Source organism: Stegostoma tigrinum, chromosome 26 (assembly GCF_030684315.1).
Source record: "Stegostoma tigrinum isolate sSteTig4 chromosome 26, sSteTig4.hap1, whole genome shotgun sequence".
NCBI classification, from domain to species: Eukaryota; Metazoa; Chordata; class Chondrichthyes; order Orectolobiformes; family Stegostomatidae; genus Stegostoma; species Stegostoma tigrinum.
Window position 1 is genome coordinate 23,483,183 of NC_081379.1, and position 20,016 is coordinate 23,503,198.

General features: G+C 39.1%; 1 protein-coding gene across 1 annotated transcript; it reads left to right on the forward strand.

Annotated features, from left to right (window-relative positions):
• Window positions 1-7,658: 7,658 nt before the first annotated feature.
• On the forward strand, window positions 7,659-18,277 carry pheta1 (PH domain containing endocytic trafficking adaptor 1). Its single transcript, XM_048556407.2, has 2 exons — window positions 7,659-7,728; window positions 10,645-18,277. The coding sequence occupies exon 2, from the start codon at window positions 10,655-10,657 to the stop codon at window positions 11,543-11,545; it is 891 nt and encodes a 296-aa protein (XP_048412364.1). The 5' UTR covers window positions 7,659-7,728; window positions 10,645-10,654; the 3' UTR covers window positions 11,546-18,277.
• The last annotated feature ends 1,739 nt before the right edge of the window (window positions 18,278-20,016 follow it).

The window sequence follows — 20,016 nt, forward strand, 5'->3', positions numbered from 1 at the left end:
TCCTCTACCCATTTTCGGTCCACCTCCCCTGTTCTCCCTCTTTATTTCAGAACCCTCTCCCCATACCCCTCTCTGATGAAGGGTCTAGGCCCAAAATGTCAGCATGGAATAGACATATGGACTAGTTTCTAAATGAGAAGAAAATTCAGAAGTCTGAAGTGCAAAGAGATGTGGGAGTTCTAGTCCAGGATTCTTTCAAGGTTAACTTGCAGGTTGAGTTACTAGTTAGGAAAGTAGCTAGGCCCCAAGAAAACCTTCCACATTAAACAGATGTTCATCTTCACATCTGGTAATGTGGCACATTGTATCCACTGTTCCTGATGTGGCCTCCTCTATATCAGGGAAACCAAGCGGAGGCTTGGAGACTGCTCTGTGGAACACCAACGCTCTGTTAGTGACAAACAACTGCACCTCCCAGTCGCGAACCACTTCAACTCCCCCTCCCAATCCTTGGACGACATGTCCATCCTGGGCCTCCTCCAGTGCCACAGCAATGTCACCCGAAGGCTGCAGAAATAGCACCTGATATTTTGCTTGGGAACCCTACAGCCCAACGGTCTCAATGTGGACTTCGCAAGCTTCAAAATCTCCCCACCCCCAACCTCATCCCAAAACCAGCCTAGCTCGTTCCCACCTCCTGAACATCTTTTCTCCCACCTATCTGCTCCTCCCACTTCACTGACCTACCCCTACCCCTACCTCCTACCTACCAGCTTCATCCCCACCTCCTTGACCGGTCTGTCTTCCCTCAATTGACCAACCCCCATCTCAACTCCCTACCTACGTTCACCTTTACTGGCTCCATCCCCGCCTTCTTGACCTGTCCAACTTCTCTCCACCTATCTACTCCTTTATCCATCTTCCATCATCGCCTCCCCCTCCTCTCTTTTCATTCCAGAGTCCCCTTCCCCTCTCCCTTTTCTGAAGAAGGGTCCAGACTCAAACCGTTAGCTTTCCTGCTCCTCTGATGCTGCCTGGCCTGCTGTGTTCATCCAGCTCTACACCGTGTTATCTCTTTTAACATTCACATTTGCATGGGAGGAATCAAAGATTAGGCCTGAGTAGTCCATGGCAAGCAGGCATGAGATCTCAGCTGCATGAAACAAGTATGAATCTGAAATACAGCTGAATGTTGTGCTCATATACCTGATTCTACAATCGTGGGCAGGATAATGCAGAGGAGGGTATCATCAAACATGAGTTTTGCAGCTCCCTTCACTTCTAACTGAAGAACAATTTCAGTGTGGTGGGTGTGCCAGCATTCAAATGTACTACCACAGGACTGTTGAAATTTGCAGCAACATGCCTACCATGTGCTGTCATTATTTCACACATGGGACAAATATTTTAACAAATGTACATAGAGAGAATTCCTACTTCTGCTGTGCTCAACAAGTGCAAGAAAACCTTTGATGATCCAAGTAAAGCTGGAATAATGAATGAAAAAGCTATAACAATGAATCAAACCCATATCTTACATTCAGAGTAACTGACTGTGTGCAACAAATGGTTGTGCACAAAGTAAGCATAAAAATCTTCTTAAAAAGAAAATAATTCAGTCAAATATGATATTTAATCAAAATTCCATCTTATCCCGAGGTACTTTAACCATGTATATAGAACATAGAACATTACAGCACAGTACAGGCCCTTCGGCCCTCGATGTTATGCCAACCTGTCATACCAATCTCAAGCCCATCTAACCTACACTATTCCATGTACGTCCATATACTTGTCCAATGACGACTTAAATGTACTTAAAGTTGTCGAATCTACTACCATTGCAGGCAAAGCGTTCCATACCCTTACTACTCTCTGAGTAAAGAAACTACCTCTGACATCTGTCCTATATCTTTCACCCCTCAATTTAAAGCTATGCCCCCTCGTGCTCGCCGTCACCATCCTAGGAAAAAGGCTCTCCCTATCCACCCTATCTAACCCTCTGATTATTTTATATGTCTCAATTAAGTCACCTCTCAACCTTCTTCTCTCTAACGAAAACAGCCTCAAGTCCCTCAGCATTTCCTCGTAAGACCTTCCCTCCATACCAGGCAACATCCTAGTAAATCTCCTCTGCACCCTTTCCAAAGCTTCCACATCCTTCTTATAATGCGGTGACCAGAACTGTACGCAATGCTCCAAGTGCGGCCACACCAGAGTTTTGTACAGCTGCAGCCTAACCTCATGGTTCCGGAACTCGCTCCCTCTATTCATAAAAGCTAAAACACTGTACGCCTTCTTAACAGCCCTGTCAACCTGGGTGGCAACTTTCAAGGATCTGTGTACATGGACACCGAGATCTCTCTGCTCATCTACACTACAAAGAATCTTACCATTAGCCCAGTACTTTACATTCCGGTTACTCCTACCAAAGTGAATCACCTCACACTTGTCCGCATTAACCTCCATTTGCCACCTCTCAGCCCAACTCTGCAGCTTATCTATGTCTCTCTGTAGCCTACAACATCCTTTGTCACTATCCACAAATCCACCGACCTTAGTGTCATCTGCAAATTTACTAACCCATCCTTCTACGCCCTCATCTAGGTCATTTATAAAAATGACAAACAGCAGTGGACCCAACACCGACCCTTGCAGTACACCACTAGTAACTGGACTCCAGGAAGAACATTTCCCATCAACCACCACCCTCTGTCTTCTTTCAGCAAGCCAATTTCTGACTCAAACTGCTATATCTCCTACAATCCCATTCCTCCGCATTTTGTATAATAGCCTACTGTGGGGAACTTTGTCGAACGCCTTGCTGAAATCCATATCCACCACATCAACCGATTTACTCTCATCTACCTGTTTGGTCACCTTCTCAAAGAACTCAATAAGGTTTGTGAGGCACAACCTACCTTTCACAAAACCGTGCTGAGTATCCCTAATCAAATTATTCTTTTCTAGATGATTAAAAATCCTATCTCTTATAACCTTTTCCAAAACTTTACCAACAACTGAAGTAAGGCTCACTGGTCTATAATTACCAGGGTTGTCTCTACTCTCCTTCTTGAACAGGGAACCACATTTGCTATCCTCCAGTCTTCTGGCACTATTCCTGTAGACAATGACAAGTTAAAGATCAATGCCAAAGGCTCGGCAATCTCCTCCCTGGCTTCCCAGAGGATCCTAGGATAAATCCCATCCAGCCCAGGGGACTTATCTATTTTCACATTCTGTAGGATTTCGAATACCTCTTCCTTGTGAACCTCAATCCCATTTAGTCTAGTAGCCTGTATCTTAGTATTCCCCTTGACAACATTGTTGTTTTCTAGAGTGAATACTGTTGAAAAATATTCATTTAGTGCTTCCCCTATCTCCCCTGACTCCACACACAACTTCCCACTACTATCCTTGATTGGCCCTAATCTTACTCTCGTCATTCTTTTATTCCTTAAATACCTATAGAAAGCCTTAGGGTGTGCCCTGATCCTATCCGCCAACAACTTCTCATGTCTCCTCCTGGCTCTTCTGAGCTCTCTTTTTAGGTTCTTCCTGGCTACCTTGTAACCCTCAAGCACCCTCACTGAGCCTTCACATCTCATTCTAACATAAGCCTTCTTCTTCCTCTTGACCAGAGATTCCACCTCCTTCATAAACCACGGCTCCCGTCCTCTACAGCTTCTTCCCTGCCTAACAGGTACATACTTATCTAGGACACACAGGAGCTTTTCCTTGAATAAGCTCCACACTTCTATAGTGCCCATCCCCTTCAGTTTCCTTCCCCATCCTATGCTCCCTAAATCTTGCCTAATCTCGTCGTAATTGCCTTTCCCCAGCTATAACTCTTGCCCAGTGGTTTACACCTATCCCTTTCCATCACTAAAGTAAACATAACAGAATTGTGATCGCTATCACCAAAGTGCTTACCTACTTCCAAATCTAACACCTGGCCGGGCTCATTAACCAGCACCAAATCGAATGTGGCATCGCCCCTTGTTGGTCTAGAACATAGAACATAGAACATAGAACAGTACAGCACAGAACAGGCCCTTCAGCCCACGAATGTTGTGCCGACCATTGATCCTCATGTATGCACCCTCAAATTTCTGTGACCATATGCATGTCCAGCAGTCTCTTAAATGACCCCAATGACCTTGCTTCCACAACTGCTGCTGGCAACGCATTCCATGCTCTCACAACTCTCTGTGTAAAGAAGCCGCCTCTGACATCCCCTCTATACTTTCCTCCAACCAGCTTAAAACTATGACCCCTCGTGTTAGCCATTTCTGCCCTGGGAAATAGTCTCTGGCTATCAACTCTATCTATGCCTCTCATTATCTTGTATACCTCAATTAGGTCTCCTCTCCTCCTCCTTTTCTCCAATGAAAACAAGTCCAAGGTCTGTCTACATATTGTGAAAGGAAGCCCTCCTGCACACACTGGACAAAAACTGACCCATCTATAATACTCGAACTATAGTGTTCCCAGTCAATATTTGGAAAGTTGAAGTCCCCCATGACAACTACCCTGTCTCTCTCACTCCTGTTGAGAATCAACTTTGCTATCCTTTCCTCTACATATCTGGAACTATTCGGAGTCCTATAGAAAACTCCCAACAGGGTGACCTCTCCTTTCCTGTTTCTAACCTCAGCCCATACTACCTCAGTTGACGAGTCCCCAAACATCCTTTCTGCAACTGTAATACTGTCCTTGACCAACAATGCCACACCTCCCCCTCTTTTATCATCTTCTCTGTTCTTACTGAAACATCTAAATCCCAGAACCTGCAACAATCATTCCTGTCCCTGCTCTATCCATGTCTCCGAAATGGCCACAACATCGAAGTCCCAGGCACCAACCCATGCTGCAAGTTCACCCACCTTATTCCGGATCGTCCTGGCATTGAAGTAGACACACTTCAAACCAACTTCTTGCTTGCTGGTGCCATCTTGCGTCCCTGAAACTTATTTCAGACCTCCTTACTCTCATACTTTTCTATATTCGAACTACAATTTTGGTTCCCATCCCCCTGCTGAATTAGTTTAAACCCACCCGAATAGCCTTAGCGAATTTCCCCCCCAGGATATTGGTAGCCCTCTGGTTCAGGTGAAGACCATCTTGCTTGTAGAGGTCCCACCTATCCCAGAAAGAGCCCCAATTATCCAAGAATCCAAAACCCTCCCCCCTGCACCATCCCTGTAGCCAGTGTTCAACTCCTCTCTCTCCCTATTCCTCACCTCACTAGCATGTGGCACAGGCAACAAACCAGAGACAACAACTCTGTTCGTCCTAGCTCTCAGCTTCCATCCTAGCTCCCTGAATTTCTGCCTTAAATCTCCATCTCTCTTCCTACCTATGTCATTGGTGCCGATGTGGACCACGACTTGGGGCTGCTCCCCCTCCCCCTTAAGGATCCCAAAAACATGATCAGAGACATCACGAACCCTGGCACCTGGGAGGCAACACACCAACCACGAGTCTCTCTCGTCCCAACAGAAACTCCTATCTGTCCCCCAAACTATGGAGTCCCCAATGACTACTGCTCTGCTCCTCCTCCCTCTTCCCCTCTGAGCAGCAGGGACAGACTCTGTGCCAGTATACCTCGTTCCAACTCCTGTTGATGTAATACATGTTACAATGTAGGTCTCAAATGCACAAATAGTTGGAAGACAACATCAACAAGTCAAAAGATTGAATCAATCTTGTACTCAGACTGGAAAGGAAAACAACAAAGGTTAAATATCACTGATTTTGGAGACGCAGAAGGAAAGTAAGGGGTGAGGTCTGTGTGACGATGCTGTCATTTTAAAAAGGTTATTTTGTCCTTGGTTTTTTAAGAGAGGTTGGAAAGGCAGAGGCATTGAAGAGTCTAGAGAGCAACAGTTTAACAACGGAAGGGGAGTGGCCAGTTATCCTAGTTCAGGTTTTTTGTAGTTTTTTTAATCTGTAACAGTCACAACATGTTTTGAGTATCAGAAGTGTCGCAAGCTTCAGTAAAGGATTCCTCTGACTTTCTCTTAAGACTCTCTCTGGATGTTGTTCCCTCCTGCCTGCAAGAATCTGTGTTTCAATTTTTGGCTAAGGGTGTGTTTATGGGATGTTACTATATTGGAACAGTTAATTAGTTAAGTTGCTTATCGGGTTAGTTAGGTTTTCCAATAGTTGTTACTCTAAATTCCGCTTTCATTTGTTCATGTTTGAACTGTAGTGTTTGAATAAATTGTCTTTTGCCTAAAGCTGAGTGGTTTTACCAATTGCATCACACCTGGAACACCCACTTCACACCTGCTTTAAAAATAGAAAAAGTCAGGGTCTAGGCTACCTTCTTAAAATATTTTGAGGGGGTCTGACCTGGTCCATAACACTTATTTTCTTGAAATTAGTTTGATCAAGGAGACTGTATAACATCTTTTAACAAGATGAGCTATTGTTTTAGAGAATGCAGCAACACAAAGTCACATGTACTTTGTAATGGAAAGCCAAGGGAATGAAATATGAGCCAAAGACTTTTCACAGCTCAGTATCCAGGATTGCCACAGATACTAGGATTTAAAAAGCCAAACCTCACTCTCACTCCTGCTGGAAATTCGGGAGAGAAATTATATCAGCATTAAAAGTGTTTTGTTCACTTTCTTCAACCACCTTAGTTTATTGGTTATAAGAAAAATTAAGATGACATCAAAAGCTGTTTCCTTTTTTATAAACTGCTTCATACGTCCTCCAGATTGAGAATGACTTGCTTCAATTTTGATTTGATGGGCTCCGAAATGGCTGATCAGTCCAGTGTGCGATCTGTGAGCTGTGCCTGTTTTTTGGAGCTGCTGTACCTGCCCTCTCAAGTATTTATCCAGTTTGCTTTTCAATGTGACAATCACTTGGATTCTGTAGAATCCGATTACTGACTTTTGTGTTACTGCCAATATGATATGTTTTAATCTCCTATGATATCCAATACAGTTGGCAACCCTAAAGGAGTTTCAAGGCATAAAACTGAGGCCACTAAAGTGCAACTACCATTGGTAAAAGCAAAGTGGGCAAGAATACCAGCATCAAATAGGTGCAATTTGTGAGGAGGTTGTACGAGACAACAGTGACGGCTATTAGCATCTTTTCTTCGTTCTTGAGATGTAAATGTGTTGACAAAGCCAATATTTAGTGCCCATTCCTAGCTGCAATTGAAAAGGTGGTGATGAGTAACCTTCTTGAACTGCTGCAGGCCAGGTGAAATAAGGTACACATCCACAGCAGTTGACACACAACGAGGCTTGCTAGGCTCATTCAGAACCAAGTGAAGAGTCAACTACTTTACTGTGGATCTGAAGTCATATGCGGGACCATTTCAGGTAAGGGTAGCAGATTCCTCCCCTTGAAGACAGCGGGCATGTTTTGTTTGACCACAATCTGGTAGATTCACAATCATGAGTAACAAGGCGAACGGTTTCTTCCAGACTGATGGATTAATTGAAATTAAATGCACCCAGCCACATTTGAACTGGCATCTCTGGGTCAGTCAGGTCCTTTTTGGATAAAGCGGAGGGAAGCAGGAAAAGGGTAAAAGAAAACATTTATTTATTTGGAAAGAAAACTGAAGCTCGGGTCACTGTAAAAAGAATGAAGAGAGAGACTTCCCCTGGGAGGGCTGTGGCTTGGCACAGAACCTGCTGAATGAACAAGAGCCATCCTGGCTGAGCAGTGACGTCAGACGCTTTTCAGGATTATCATTAAACGTAAAAGGAGAAAAAAAACAATGAAGACCAGCGGAGTCCTGACAGTGGCGAGGCAGTGAGTAAAAAAAAATTCTCTTATATTAACGACAAACTGTAGAGTGGTAGTTTGATAGAGCTGACTGTCAAACCTTTGCTCTGTCCCTCCCTTGACCACTTTTAATTTCTTTTTACCTTTTTTCCTTTTCTATTCTCCACGAGCCCGAGGCCTTGGGAACGACCGAAAAGCCGGACCATCTGGCTCAACAATTACTGACATATTCTGTACTCCGGTTTTGTTTTATTTTCCTTTCTTTGGGGAATTCGGTGATTTAAAAATGAGGTTTAGGTGCCGTTTCGTCCGGAGCACACTCTTTTTTAAAAAACGAACCGTTTACCTTCGTCGCCGCCGGTCATACGCATGCGCCCCTGGCTCTTAATAAAAACCGAAAGAACTGCGGATGCTGTTAATCAGGAACAAAAATAAAGTTGCTGGAAAAGCTCAGCAGGTCTGGCAGTATCTGAGGAGGAGAAAACAAGAGTTAACGTTTCGGGTAGAGTGACCCTTCCTCAGAGCGCAGAAACGGTTCGTTTTGTGTTTGTTCGCTCCTGGCTCTTGTTGGTGGGAGAGAAACCTCTGGATCCAGGGGGTCCCCTACGTCACCCTATGCTATTCCACTCTGCACAATCCCACGCTTCCTCAACTCACTCTACACAGCAGCTTTTTTTTAAATAAACTCCAGGGCCAATGTACCCCAAAACACATTCCATTCTAAAGCAGTAAACTGCACAATGAACTACCCTCTAATGTGGCTGTTCTACTAACAGCTGTGTATTGATCAGGTTTACAGAAAGAAAATCTTGCGTATTTTGTAGAGCCTTTCCTGTCTTAAGGCTATCCCTGAGAGCTTTAAAGCCATTGAAATACTTTACTTTGACAGTCAATTTTTGGTGTAGTGAGCTTTTTTACAAACTGCTTCATAGGTCCTCCAGAATGACTTGCTTCAACTTTGATTCATTGGTTTCTGAAGTGGTTGATCAGTCCAATGTGTGAGTTTCCAGCTGTATCAGTTTTTTTTGGAGTTACTGCCCCTGCCCTCAAGTATTTATCCAGTTTTCTTTTCATTGTGACAATTACTTGAATTCTGTAGAATCAGATTACTGACTTTTTTGGTGCTGAAAAGTTGTCCTTATTTATTGTAACAAAATCAATTATGATTTCTGCCTTTAAATCAAAATCCCAACCCCAATGAAAGCTTCCAATCATATGCAGTGTCAGCATGTAATTTGCAACACTAAAGTTGGAGTTCATATATTAGAGAAGAACAAATATCGTTTGGAACATTGCCGCACAACCACTTGACGCATTGAAATAAATGATCTAATATCAACATTAAAATAGTACACAGAATGTTACAAGGAATCATTAAAAATAATTCCACACTCTCAGTTTCCAACTTATGTTCCTGCATTCACAACTTCCTTTGATTTCAAAGATCACAAAAACACCGTGATGCTTTGCTACCTGTATTGTCAGCTGTTACTTCAATCTTGGATACATTTCCTGTTTTCAGGTTTGGAAATACAACAATTATCATAGAACCATTGAACCCTGATAATGCCGAAAGAGACCATTCTGTCCATCAAGTCAGCATAGGCCCTGCAAAGAGCATCCCACCGTATCCTCATAACTATGGTAAATACAGGGTTAACCCACCCAGCCTGCACATCCCTGAAACAATGGGGCAATTTAGCATGTCCAATCCACCTAACCACATCTTTGGACTCTGGGCAAAAAACCAGAGCACCTGGAGGAAATCCATCCAGACACTGGGAGAATGTGCAGACTCCTCACAGACAGCCACTAAAGGCTGGAATTGAACCCATGTCCCTGGTCCTGTTTATATATATATATATATATTTATATATAAAATTTTCACACAGAGTGCTGAGCGTCTGCAACAGGCTGCCAGAGGTAGTGGTGGATGCGTGTACAATTTCACCATTTAAAAAACATTTAGACAGGTACATAGATGGCATAGGGATGGAGGGATTATGGACCAAATGCAGGCAAATGGGTCTAGTTTATATTGTGAAAACTGGGCGCCATGGGCAAATTGGGCCAAAGGATTTGTTTTCATGTTGTCCACCTCTGTGACTAAATGATGCTCCTGTTGGTTTCCATTTCTTAAATTTAATTTAAATTAAAACTGCAACTCATATTTTGTTTTTAATGACTGGTGTACTGCAAGACCCCTTAAGGTTCCATGTGGTACTGACACAATCAATTTCACTTCACATGCTGCAGTCAGATAGAATTTAATCAGTCTGTGGGTGCTTCCTTTTGTTCAGATTTTTCCCTGGTAACTTCATATTGCCTGTACTTTGGTGTGGCCTTTTAAGCTATTTCTCACCTGAATTGAATACAATGCATTAATTACAAGAAAGATTTATTTCCTCCTCCATGAGATGGGAGTGCTCTGTTTGTGGCAGTGTTAATATGAGAGACAAAAATTGCCCTTCCCAAATATGACTAAATCTTCAAGGCTGAAATTCATTTTTTACAGTGATTCTATAACTGTTATAATCAAGAAGACGTAATGGCATAGTGGTATTATTGCTGAAGTGTTAATCCAGAGTCCCAGATAACATTCTGGGGGCCCAGGTTCGAATCTCACCACGGCAGATGGTGAAATTTGAATTAAATAAACACCTGGAATTAAGAATCTAATGATGACTATGAATCCATTGTCGATGGTCAGAAAAACCTATCTGGTTCACTAATGTCTTTTATGGAAGGAAACTGCCCTCCTTACCTGGTCTGGCCTATATGTGACTCCAGACCCACAGCAATGTGGTTAACTATCAACTGCCCTCTGGGCAATTGGGGATGGACAATAAAAGTCCAGTGATGTCCTCATCCTGTTAATGAATAAAAAAAAAACCTTATTCTCCTTCTAATATTTCCTCTGTGTGATTTCCTTTTTTTTTGTAGAAACTAAAGCATGAAGTTGAATGAACGAAGTGTGGCATACTATGCCACCTGTGATTCTCCGACTGATAAGACTGGATACTTGCACAAGAAAGGAGAGCGAAACACTGCTTACCACAGGCGCTGGTTTGTTTTGAAGGGTAATCTGTTTTTTTACTTTGAAGAAAAGGACAGTAAAGACCCAATTGGTGTGATTGTACTTGAGGGATGTACTGTGGAATTGTGCGAATCTTCAGAGGATTATGCCTTTGCGATCAAATTTGACAGTGCTAAATCGCGAACATATAAAATGGCTGCTGAGAGCCAGAGAGAAATGGAATCTTGGGTTAAAGCTTTATCTCGTGCAAGCTTTGACTATATGAGAATTGTTGTGAAGGAACTGGAGAAACAATTGGAAGAGATGCAGCAAAATAGATCCAGCAGCCGTAAAAGCCAAAGAAAATCACTACTGCGAAAGCAAGGAAGCACTCCTCATAGTTCACCACTAATCTCTCATAATTTCGCTGTATCTTATAGGACTCCTGTTAAGGAGAATGGCTATGTTCCCTGGAATACCATCCAAGATCAAATTACTGACAGTGAATTGAATGGTAAAGCACACACTGTTAATGACAATAATGATATCTCAAAATGTTTCTTAGACCATGCACCTGAAAGACCACTGCACACGCAACGTTTGCCACCACCTCTTCCCCCTAGGAGGAGATCAGCAACAGGAGGTGTAACATCTGTAACTGGTGGTCTGATGCTTGCCCAAGATGATAATACACCAGCAGGAGTATTCGGCTTCACTAGATTACATGAATGGTTTGGTAGGGATATAATACAGCTGCGAAGACAATGGCAGGAGAACAAGTTTGCAAGTAATGATCGATCACAACTGGATCAAATGGTTTTGAATTAACAATGTATCACACCTTGTCCAGTTCTTTTGAAAGGACAATATTGTGCTTGAGTTTTAAAAATAATTCTGTTTCTTTACCTCCACATTCTAATCCAAAAAAATGCTTCATGGAAAATATACATAAACTTTTTAAAATTTGTATCAAAATCTGGCTGGAACCAGCAGGTGAAGCACTTAGTATAGAAGTTGAACGTTGGAAGTGTTATATATCATTTGCTTTTTCTTTCATTTTAGCTTTACTATCCCTGACAGAGAAATGAATATACAACTTAAGGAAAGCCCTGATTTCTTTTTTCTCTTTAATGGCCTAATGAGTAAAAACACCAATTTGGTGCAGAACTAATGTCTGATTATAAAGGTTTGGCAGCCAGTAATTTCTCACTGCAGCCATAACTTTTATTAATTTACCATAGTAGTTGGCCATTGCCACCTGGTGGGGAGATGACTTGATGCCCCACCCTTTCTGAGAATGGGCTGTTAACAAGCTGTCTGTAGGTTTCTTAAACAAAAAGCAGCTATGTGGTGGTAGTGGTACCTATTGAACTGAATCACAGCATATGACAGGTATAACCTTTAATAATTAGATTGCTTTTTCTGAAATAGATCTTGCAAACCTTCACTCCAGCATTACTTAACAATTTTCCAGCACTGCTGTCTATTAATGTTTCTGGTTAATCATTTGAATTTGAATAACAGACATTTTACAAGGATCTGCTTTATGAAACACTAATTTGAATAACTACTACGTATTAGCATTATGAAAATACAGTGACTACAAACGTTAATTAATGTATAGTACATGTATTTCCATCTTTGTTTAAAGGGAACAGATACAGTACCTCAAGTGCCCGTGTCAAACTCTAGAATAATTGAGGGCAGGAGTAGAAGAATACATATTTATTGTTTGGAATCCATTTGATTGTTTGTTTCTTTTTAAGAATACTATAATTACTAATGTGTCAAGAGTTCCCAGGGGCTTGAATCGGGCACCTGAAAAACCACTACATACATATTTTCAACCACCTCTGCTCCCTCGCACAAGTATAATATATAATACTGAGCCATACAGAAGACAATGACCCCATGTTTGGTCGCTTGGTCTAGTCAGAGTCAGTTAATCACAGATAAGGTATAGGGCAGGAGCCAAAATTTGCTCTAGTTTCCTGGGGCAAAAGGAGAAAAAGGTTTTATTTTCTGATTGTTGCCGAGTGATAATTACGAGAAAATGAACATGTGGATAATAAATAAGGACAGCTGAAGAGATAACATGAGAGAATATCTAACTGACATTCAATGTATTATCCTCACAAATGAGTTTTTATATGACCAAAGTCACATGCAACACAGGGTTGGAAAACTGGTGATAGGGAATCAACTGTCTTTTTAACACGGCCCAATTATTCTTTCAAATGTAGTCACCCCAGCTTTCTGAATATTACTTTAGCTTTTTTTCTGTCCCAGAAGATTATATGCTGGCAGGAGGAGTTGGAGGTTCTCATAGGTTACACCATTTCTAAGGTAGGATGATGACAAACTAGATCCTTTCCCTTCATTCTTACACCTCGGTGAGCCTTCGAAAGATGAGGGAAGAACTATTTTAATAAATAGCAAATTTTATAGAATCTTTCAAAAAAAAAGAAATGTGGATCTATTGCAAGTTATTGGTTATATAATGCTGCTGTGCAGGTGGAATCTTTGTGAAAGTGACTCTGGCTTTATTTTAAAGAAATCATATACCAAGGCTCTGATTGTTTTTCATACATGAAGAGAGCATTATTAATTCTGAATTCAGACAATTTCCAGTAATTAGTTCACTGAATTCTAATGTTGCACAGCTGGTAAAATTTCCATTTAGCATTATATAGGTAAAATTAGCTAATGTCATTTATGGATATCACTACAGCAGCATTGATTCATTAGTGGTGTAGTTTTAGTGATCTATCTTTTGAACAATAAGGCCATGGCTGAGATTGACTGCACATCATCCAAAAACACAAATGGTGCAGAATTTAGAAAAAAAGTATTTAATCTGCCCCTCTATCTTCTGTGTTTGTGTGACCACTTTTGTACGCAAATAATCAACTGCCAGCCACTCCCCAGGGTCTTACTATAGAATGATCATTTGAAATGTTATTGCCAGTTACGGAACTTTACTTCAACGTAAGATTCCTCACTATTTACCTCATCTGAAAAAAATATCTGTTGAAGTGCATAAGAAGAGAAATGGAATAGTTAGTGAAATAAAAATACAGGAAAGTTATTAACATGTTAATAAATGCTTAGACATTTACTAAATGTTTCAAATTGGAGTTTGGCTGTCAGGTGATACAGAGTTCTAGTACTAGCTATTTGCTGTTGCTATCCTTTTTTCACCCTTACCAACACTCCTGAACACAAGTGTCAAACTATGAATAGCTAGCTTTTGCAACTATAGTGAAAGAATCAGTCTTACATAGTAAAAAAGGAATGAATCAACTTTGCTGGTGTTTGTTCCTTTTGATAGACTTTACTTAAGCTTTGAAGCACATTTAATATGGTTTTGTATATCAACTTTCTCTCATTTGGTTGGCAATGCTAAACATGATTATAATTGAATAGCCACTATAAGCAAACAAAAAAGATTGCAGTTTCTTAGTATTGGATGTCACTTGATGAATGAATACAGTCAATACTGTTATACACAGACATTGCAAAATATAGGAAAAGAATTCCTTTCACATGCATGAAAGAAGTGTTCGTTATCCTGAGGCTAGAGTATAAATATTGTCTATGGTTTTAGAGGTATAAGAGTGCCTCTCCCTCAGCTTCACTCAGTGTTTGTAATGTTTTTAGTATACTGTTAAATCCTTGATTTTTAAATAAATGCAAACATTTTAAGAGCAACTTTATGGATTGCCACATTTTGCCATGACTAAGATGTAGCGTCACCTAGAATATTTCAAGAGTTACACTTTAGAAAAAAATCAAATATTTGTATTATCCGCTCATTAACTCACCAAGCAAAAGTCTGGTTAATGATCAAAATAAACAAATCACTGGTGAGGACTATTTTTATTTGAAGTGTAGAACTACAAAAAGGTGCGCTTGAAGCTTAAATTATGTGACAATAATGGGTGGGTTTTCTAAATGTCGATGTACCACGCCCTTGTATGGCAGAAATATTAGTTACATTTTTCTTTTATGCTTCTGCAGAGATAGAAGGGTTGCTGTTTGCCTTGTAGTTTATTTTAGGGCAGCAGGCTTCAAAATCTCAATACTTTATTCTCTAAAGCAAGGAAGTAATCTGGGCAGCATCTAAAATAAACCAAATCTGTCCCAGGGGACGCATACAGGAATCACTTTCAATAGCAGTACAGTGATAAATTTCTAAGAAGTGTTGTAATGACTATTGCAGTGCCATTAATTGATGGAAAGGGAGTGGATACAATGCAAGAGAACAGGGGAAAGCTGAGAACAGTTGGAAAATACTGATTATTTTTAATTGACAAAAATTGCACTTGAAACATAGGTACATGATTTAATCAATGGGGATCATTTTAAAGTCAATGTAAATTCTAGAAGGCTAATTAAATTTGTCTTTTTTTTGCAGAATCTAATTTATTCCTTACAGTTGTGGAAGTTCACTAATCTTTTAAATTAAGAGCTTCCAATTGTATGAGTCTGCAACCGGACATTTTTGCCTCATTGAATGACCTTTGCCTAGACGTTATGCAATGAGATACTAATGTACAAATGATCACTAAATAAAACCCAAAAGAATTGCGGATGCAGTAAATCAGGAACTAAAACAAATTTGCAGGAAAAGCTCAGCAGGTCTGGCAGCATTTGTGAAGGGAAAAAAAGAGTTAACACTTTGGGTTTGGTGACCCTCAGACCAAATGACTGCTGTTTGACTAGAATTATTCTTTAACAGACACTTTATCCTATTTACTTTAATTCCTCCACTAAGATAGCACTTTGAAATTTCAGTCAAAGATATTAAGATTTAAGAATTCTACATTATAATTTCAAAGTCCTTCGCTTTAGATTGTAAAATAGCTCCAACACAGCGTGTAAGTCACATTGGTGTGAAAACTGCATTTGTTTTTAGTCCTAGCAGCAAACAATCACACTCTTTATTTCTCTTGTCCCTGTTTCTACAGAATTGTGTAGCAGATTTCCTTTGATCACACCAGTTTCATTTTCCATCATTTAAACCTGTTGATAATTGGTAGTACATCAGTAATGTTGATTTTTAGTAGGAAAAAAACACACATGTCCTAATGTTTTCCTGTGCTGACTTATGTTATGGCATATAAAATTGATGTGGTGCCCATTCGTAATCACTGGAAATATATGTCTAATAACATTGGTGCAGATAGAGTTTGAGTTGGATTATGACGCTTTCAGTTGTCAATAAGCACACTATTGCCAGCTGTCCAAATTTATAGTAAATGTATTGATGGCTCTTGCTACTGGAAACAATACCTCAGACTACATTTGGCACTTTTAGGAGGAGTGAAAAATGGCAGGAAAGGAAATTGAAAATAAAACAAAATAATTTAGAAAGCATATCTTCAGTATGTTCCTGACATGATCCTGAACATATAGCCAAACAACTGCCTTAAGTTGCTGCCATTGTGCATTTGTCATATCTTTGTCTCAATCTTAAAAGATATTCTTGGACAGCAAAAAATGTAATACATTTCTTACTCCTTGAGTGGCAAATGAATTGATGGAACATTTGATGATTACACTTTATTGACATCAGTATTACAAGGCATTCTTCCTCATAAATATGATCATTTATAAAAATAACTTCAATGTTTTTTTAATGTGTTTATTCCTGGTATTTTACTAACAGAATTTTTTTGTTCTTTTGCAATCTGCAAACACTGCAGTATAAGCGCTAATTTTTAATGATTTTTAAATTTTTCATACAGTGACAAGACAATTTTTGGTCATTTTGTTAATCCTATTTATCAATTTAGAACTTTGGAAATGTGCCACAATTCTTTCATAATGCTGTGCCTGTCTTGGTTTCTTTATTAATGAGTTATTAAGACTTAAAGCTTTACCTTTTAAGAAATGAAGTTATTGAAACATGGCCTGAAGTGTGGCATAAAACCTACAAATTAAACATTGCATATCAAATAATTATTTCTTCATATTTGGTGGTTATTAAGATTTTTTAATCTGATATATCCATTTTACGTGGCACAGTTCAGTTTCCAAACCAGTAAACTATTCTGGACCAATTCTTCAACATCTTCAAAGTCACCATGTGTTAACAAATGGTTCGCAGAATATGTATTCCTCCGATAAAATGAAGTATGTGTTTTATACAATGTTGTCAGCAGAAATCCCAGCTAGCCACAGTCGCTTTCATAACATTATTAACAATTTGTATTAATATTAGCAGAGAACGCCTTTCTTATACTTCCTCAAAGTGGGGACTTCATGTGTACATTACAAATTTAACATCATTCAGAAACCAAAGAAGTAAAATACAACAATAAAATCTTGCTTGCACTGAGCTTTTCACTTTGAAATAGTTTAAAAAAAAAGGATGAACTTGATAAAGCGTACTGTGTACAAATTTGCGTATTCATTTCACATGCCCAACCTTGTTTAATAAGGTCTTATTTGCTAAATGGAAGTGCAATTGCAAACCTGGCTAGCAGCTAATGTATTGGGCAACATTGAATTAGAATACATTGTAAGATTTAAATCTGCATTTTTCCTCAATGATAATGTGGGTTTATCTGGGTTACTTATTTTGAAATTAAGTTTTTCAAAATTCAAAAATTCTTTTGAATCCGAGGGTGAGAGAAAATGTAATAACATACGTTATTAAAATCACAAAAAAGCAACACTACAGTTATCATGAAATAAAGCCATATAGATATTTGCACAAGATATTGCTTATGTACAAAAATTCTCACCATATGACAAGGGTAAAAACTGTCCAGTTCTTAATGCATAGGTTTAATTATACTTAAAATGATAAAGATTTCTAATATGTAAATATTTTTGGGAATGTGAACTGGTACAGTAAGTATCTAGGATAGCATAATACTTTTATATTTAGGGGTCGAAATCTTGAATGTCATGTTGTCTATGATTATATCCCTTTTTGGAGTGAAGCTGTTGTGGTCATCTTATATTTTTAGCTTTTTTTGACTGAAGAAAGCCACAGATAAGCGCGTGCTTTGATTTTGGAGTGGGAGATGTTTTGCAGGAAATGAATAGAAAATTAATGTGGAACCATAGGTATTATAGTCCTATATATTTCAATTGCTTTTTAGCTTTGAACTTTTTTAGTTGCCCAAAGGCATCCACTAAACACCATAGCTTTTTTAATGACCTTGTGTAAAGATTGATCCTGTTTGATATAAAATAAACTACGTAAATATGTGCCAAATATATGTTATATTGTAAGATTGTTTGTTGAAGTAATATTCCTTATTTTTACTGGGGGAATACTTTAATTAGGTTTCATTTAATGCATTAAGCCATTTTTTAACTTTTTTACATGAAAGTGAGAGTTGTGTCTTTGGAGTGATAAGATTTTGTTCAACTTTAATTCTGATACTTTTTTTTGTAATTACTTTTCAACTTCTGTGGAATATTTTGATCCTAATGTACCTGGTTACCAGCATGATTGCATGAATGATCAAACTGTTTTTAGATCCATAATATATGGAAGTGTTTACCAACTGCCTACTTCTAATAAATGCATTAAGGAATGTATGCACTTCTATTTGAATGTTTCTTTTGCACAAAATTAATTAATTTTAAGAAATCCAATTAAAACCAAATCCTATTGGATCACATATGTAGCCCATTTACTGGCATGTACTGCCTTTAACCAAGCTTATCACAATACCCTAATTCAAATTAATCAAACATAAGAATGATTCAGAAATCCAACAGGCAAATAGCAGTATGAATTATTGGTTTCCTAATCTTTAGAAGGCATTTAGCCAAAAGTTTAGCTAATTTGTAGTACATTTTTATTAATGTTGATGTTGCAACATTTTATAGTTCCCCATTCAGTAAATACTAAACTAAAAATGTTTTAATAGTTATGAATGATGAATGTGCTATTGAGTATCATATCGCATTCAATCAATTTGGTCTTAGAAAATAGCAATATTTTTAAACAAAAACTTAAGTGATCTTCCTGATCATTGTAGTCTTGACAACTAAATTGCAGTGAAACTTTGGATTACAGACTTAAGTCTTTGGGCAAGTTTTTGTGGAGGCAGTGGTGATCTTGCTGGCTGACTGGAGAAACAGCAGGCATACACTGCCCCTGGCAAAAGCAATTTTCATTGTATAAATTGAACAGCGAAAGGCCTTTGATGAAGGATCTTGGCTGTGAAAGAATCTCCTGTCCCTCTCCATCCTTATCCACTATAGATTGCTGACTATTCAAAAGCCAGCAATTCTTCATTACTCGGCAATGTCACCAGAGAGGCAGTGGCTGCTGCTGGTACACTCTCACACTCAAGATCTAAGATTCCATGAGGCGTGGGAAACTGATGACAACCACCAATGGTGGAGCAATTCTAATTGACAATGCATGAGATACTAGAATAAAGGAATGAATTGGAACAGGAGAAGAATAATAACAAGGAAGAGAAAATACATGGATATGGAGGAAGTGCTTGAAATGTTAACAAAGGAATCAGAATATGACTTGGGAACTCCTGGAATTGATACAATAACTCCTCACTTAATGTTGTAGTTGAGCTTCTTAAACGTACAACTTTGAATGAAATGACATAAAGTAAATCAGATTTGGTGATCACAAGTAACGTAAAAGCCGCAGTTAGGTTCTGTGGAAATTTTCTCATCAGAAAGAAAATTAAAAATCATACCCTGTAAGCTGAAATACTGTACTTTCCTATATTTATTAACTAAATAACCTAACTTTTTACATTTAATGAGAGACACATCCTGAATTGTTCCACCTATCTGGCTTGTCTTGCTTGTTGACATTGGCTGCTTGGCCCTGAACCCCTCCTGGTCCCTGCCTCCAGCTCACCAGATCTCCCATTCTCCACCTCTGGCTCACCACCTCTCCTGCTATTATTGCATTTTCTTTAAATGCAACACCACATCAGATGTATGCATACTGCAAAGGACTATGATGACTGAAGGATGTCACAAACTTTACAGGAAAGGAAATGCTTTTGTAATGTAATCACCAGTGCAACATAGGAAACATCATCAATGACTGACAACATAGAAATAATAATCAGATAATCTGGTTTAGTGCTATCAGTTGGTGGATAAATATTGATTGGGACACCAGGAAGAACTCCTCTGCTTTCATAGCGAATCAATGTTTATAAAGTAATTAAAACATGGAAAGAGCCATTCAGCCCATCAATTCAATGCCAACTCTCAAGCAATCCAATTAATCCCATAATTCTGCTCTCTTCCTCTATACCGGCAGGTTAATTTTCTTCTGGTGCCCATAC

Excerpts from the sequence above, each read along its gene's own strand:
- pheta1 (XM_048556407.2), top strand. The coding sequence starts at position 10,655 with ATGAAGTTGAATGAACGAAGTGTGGCATACTATGCCACCTGTGATTCT.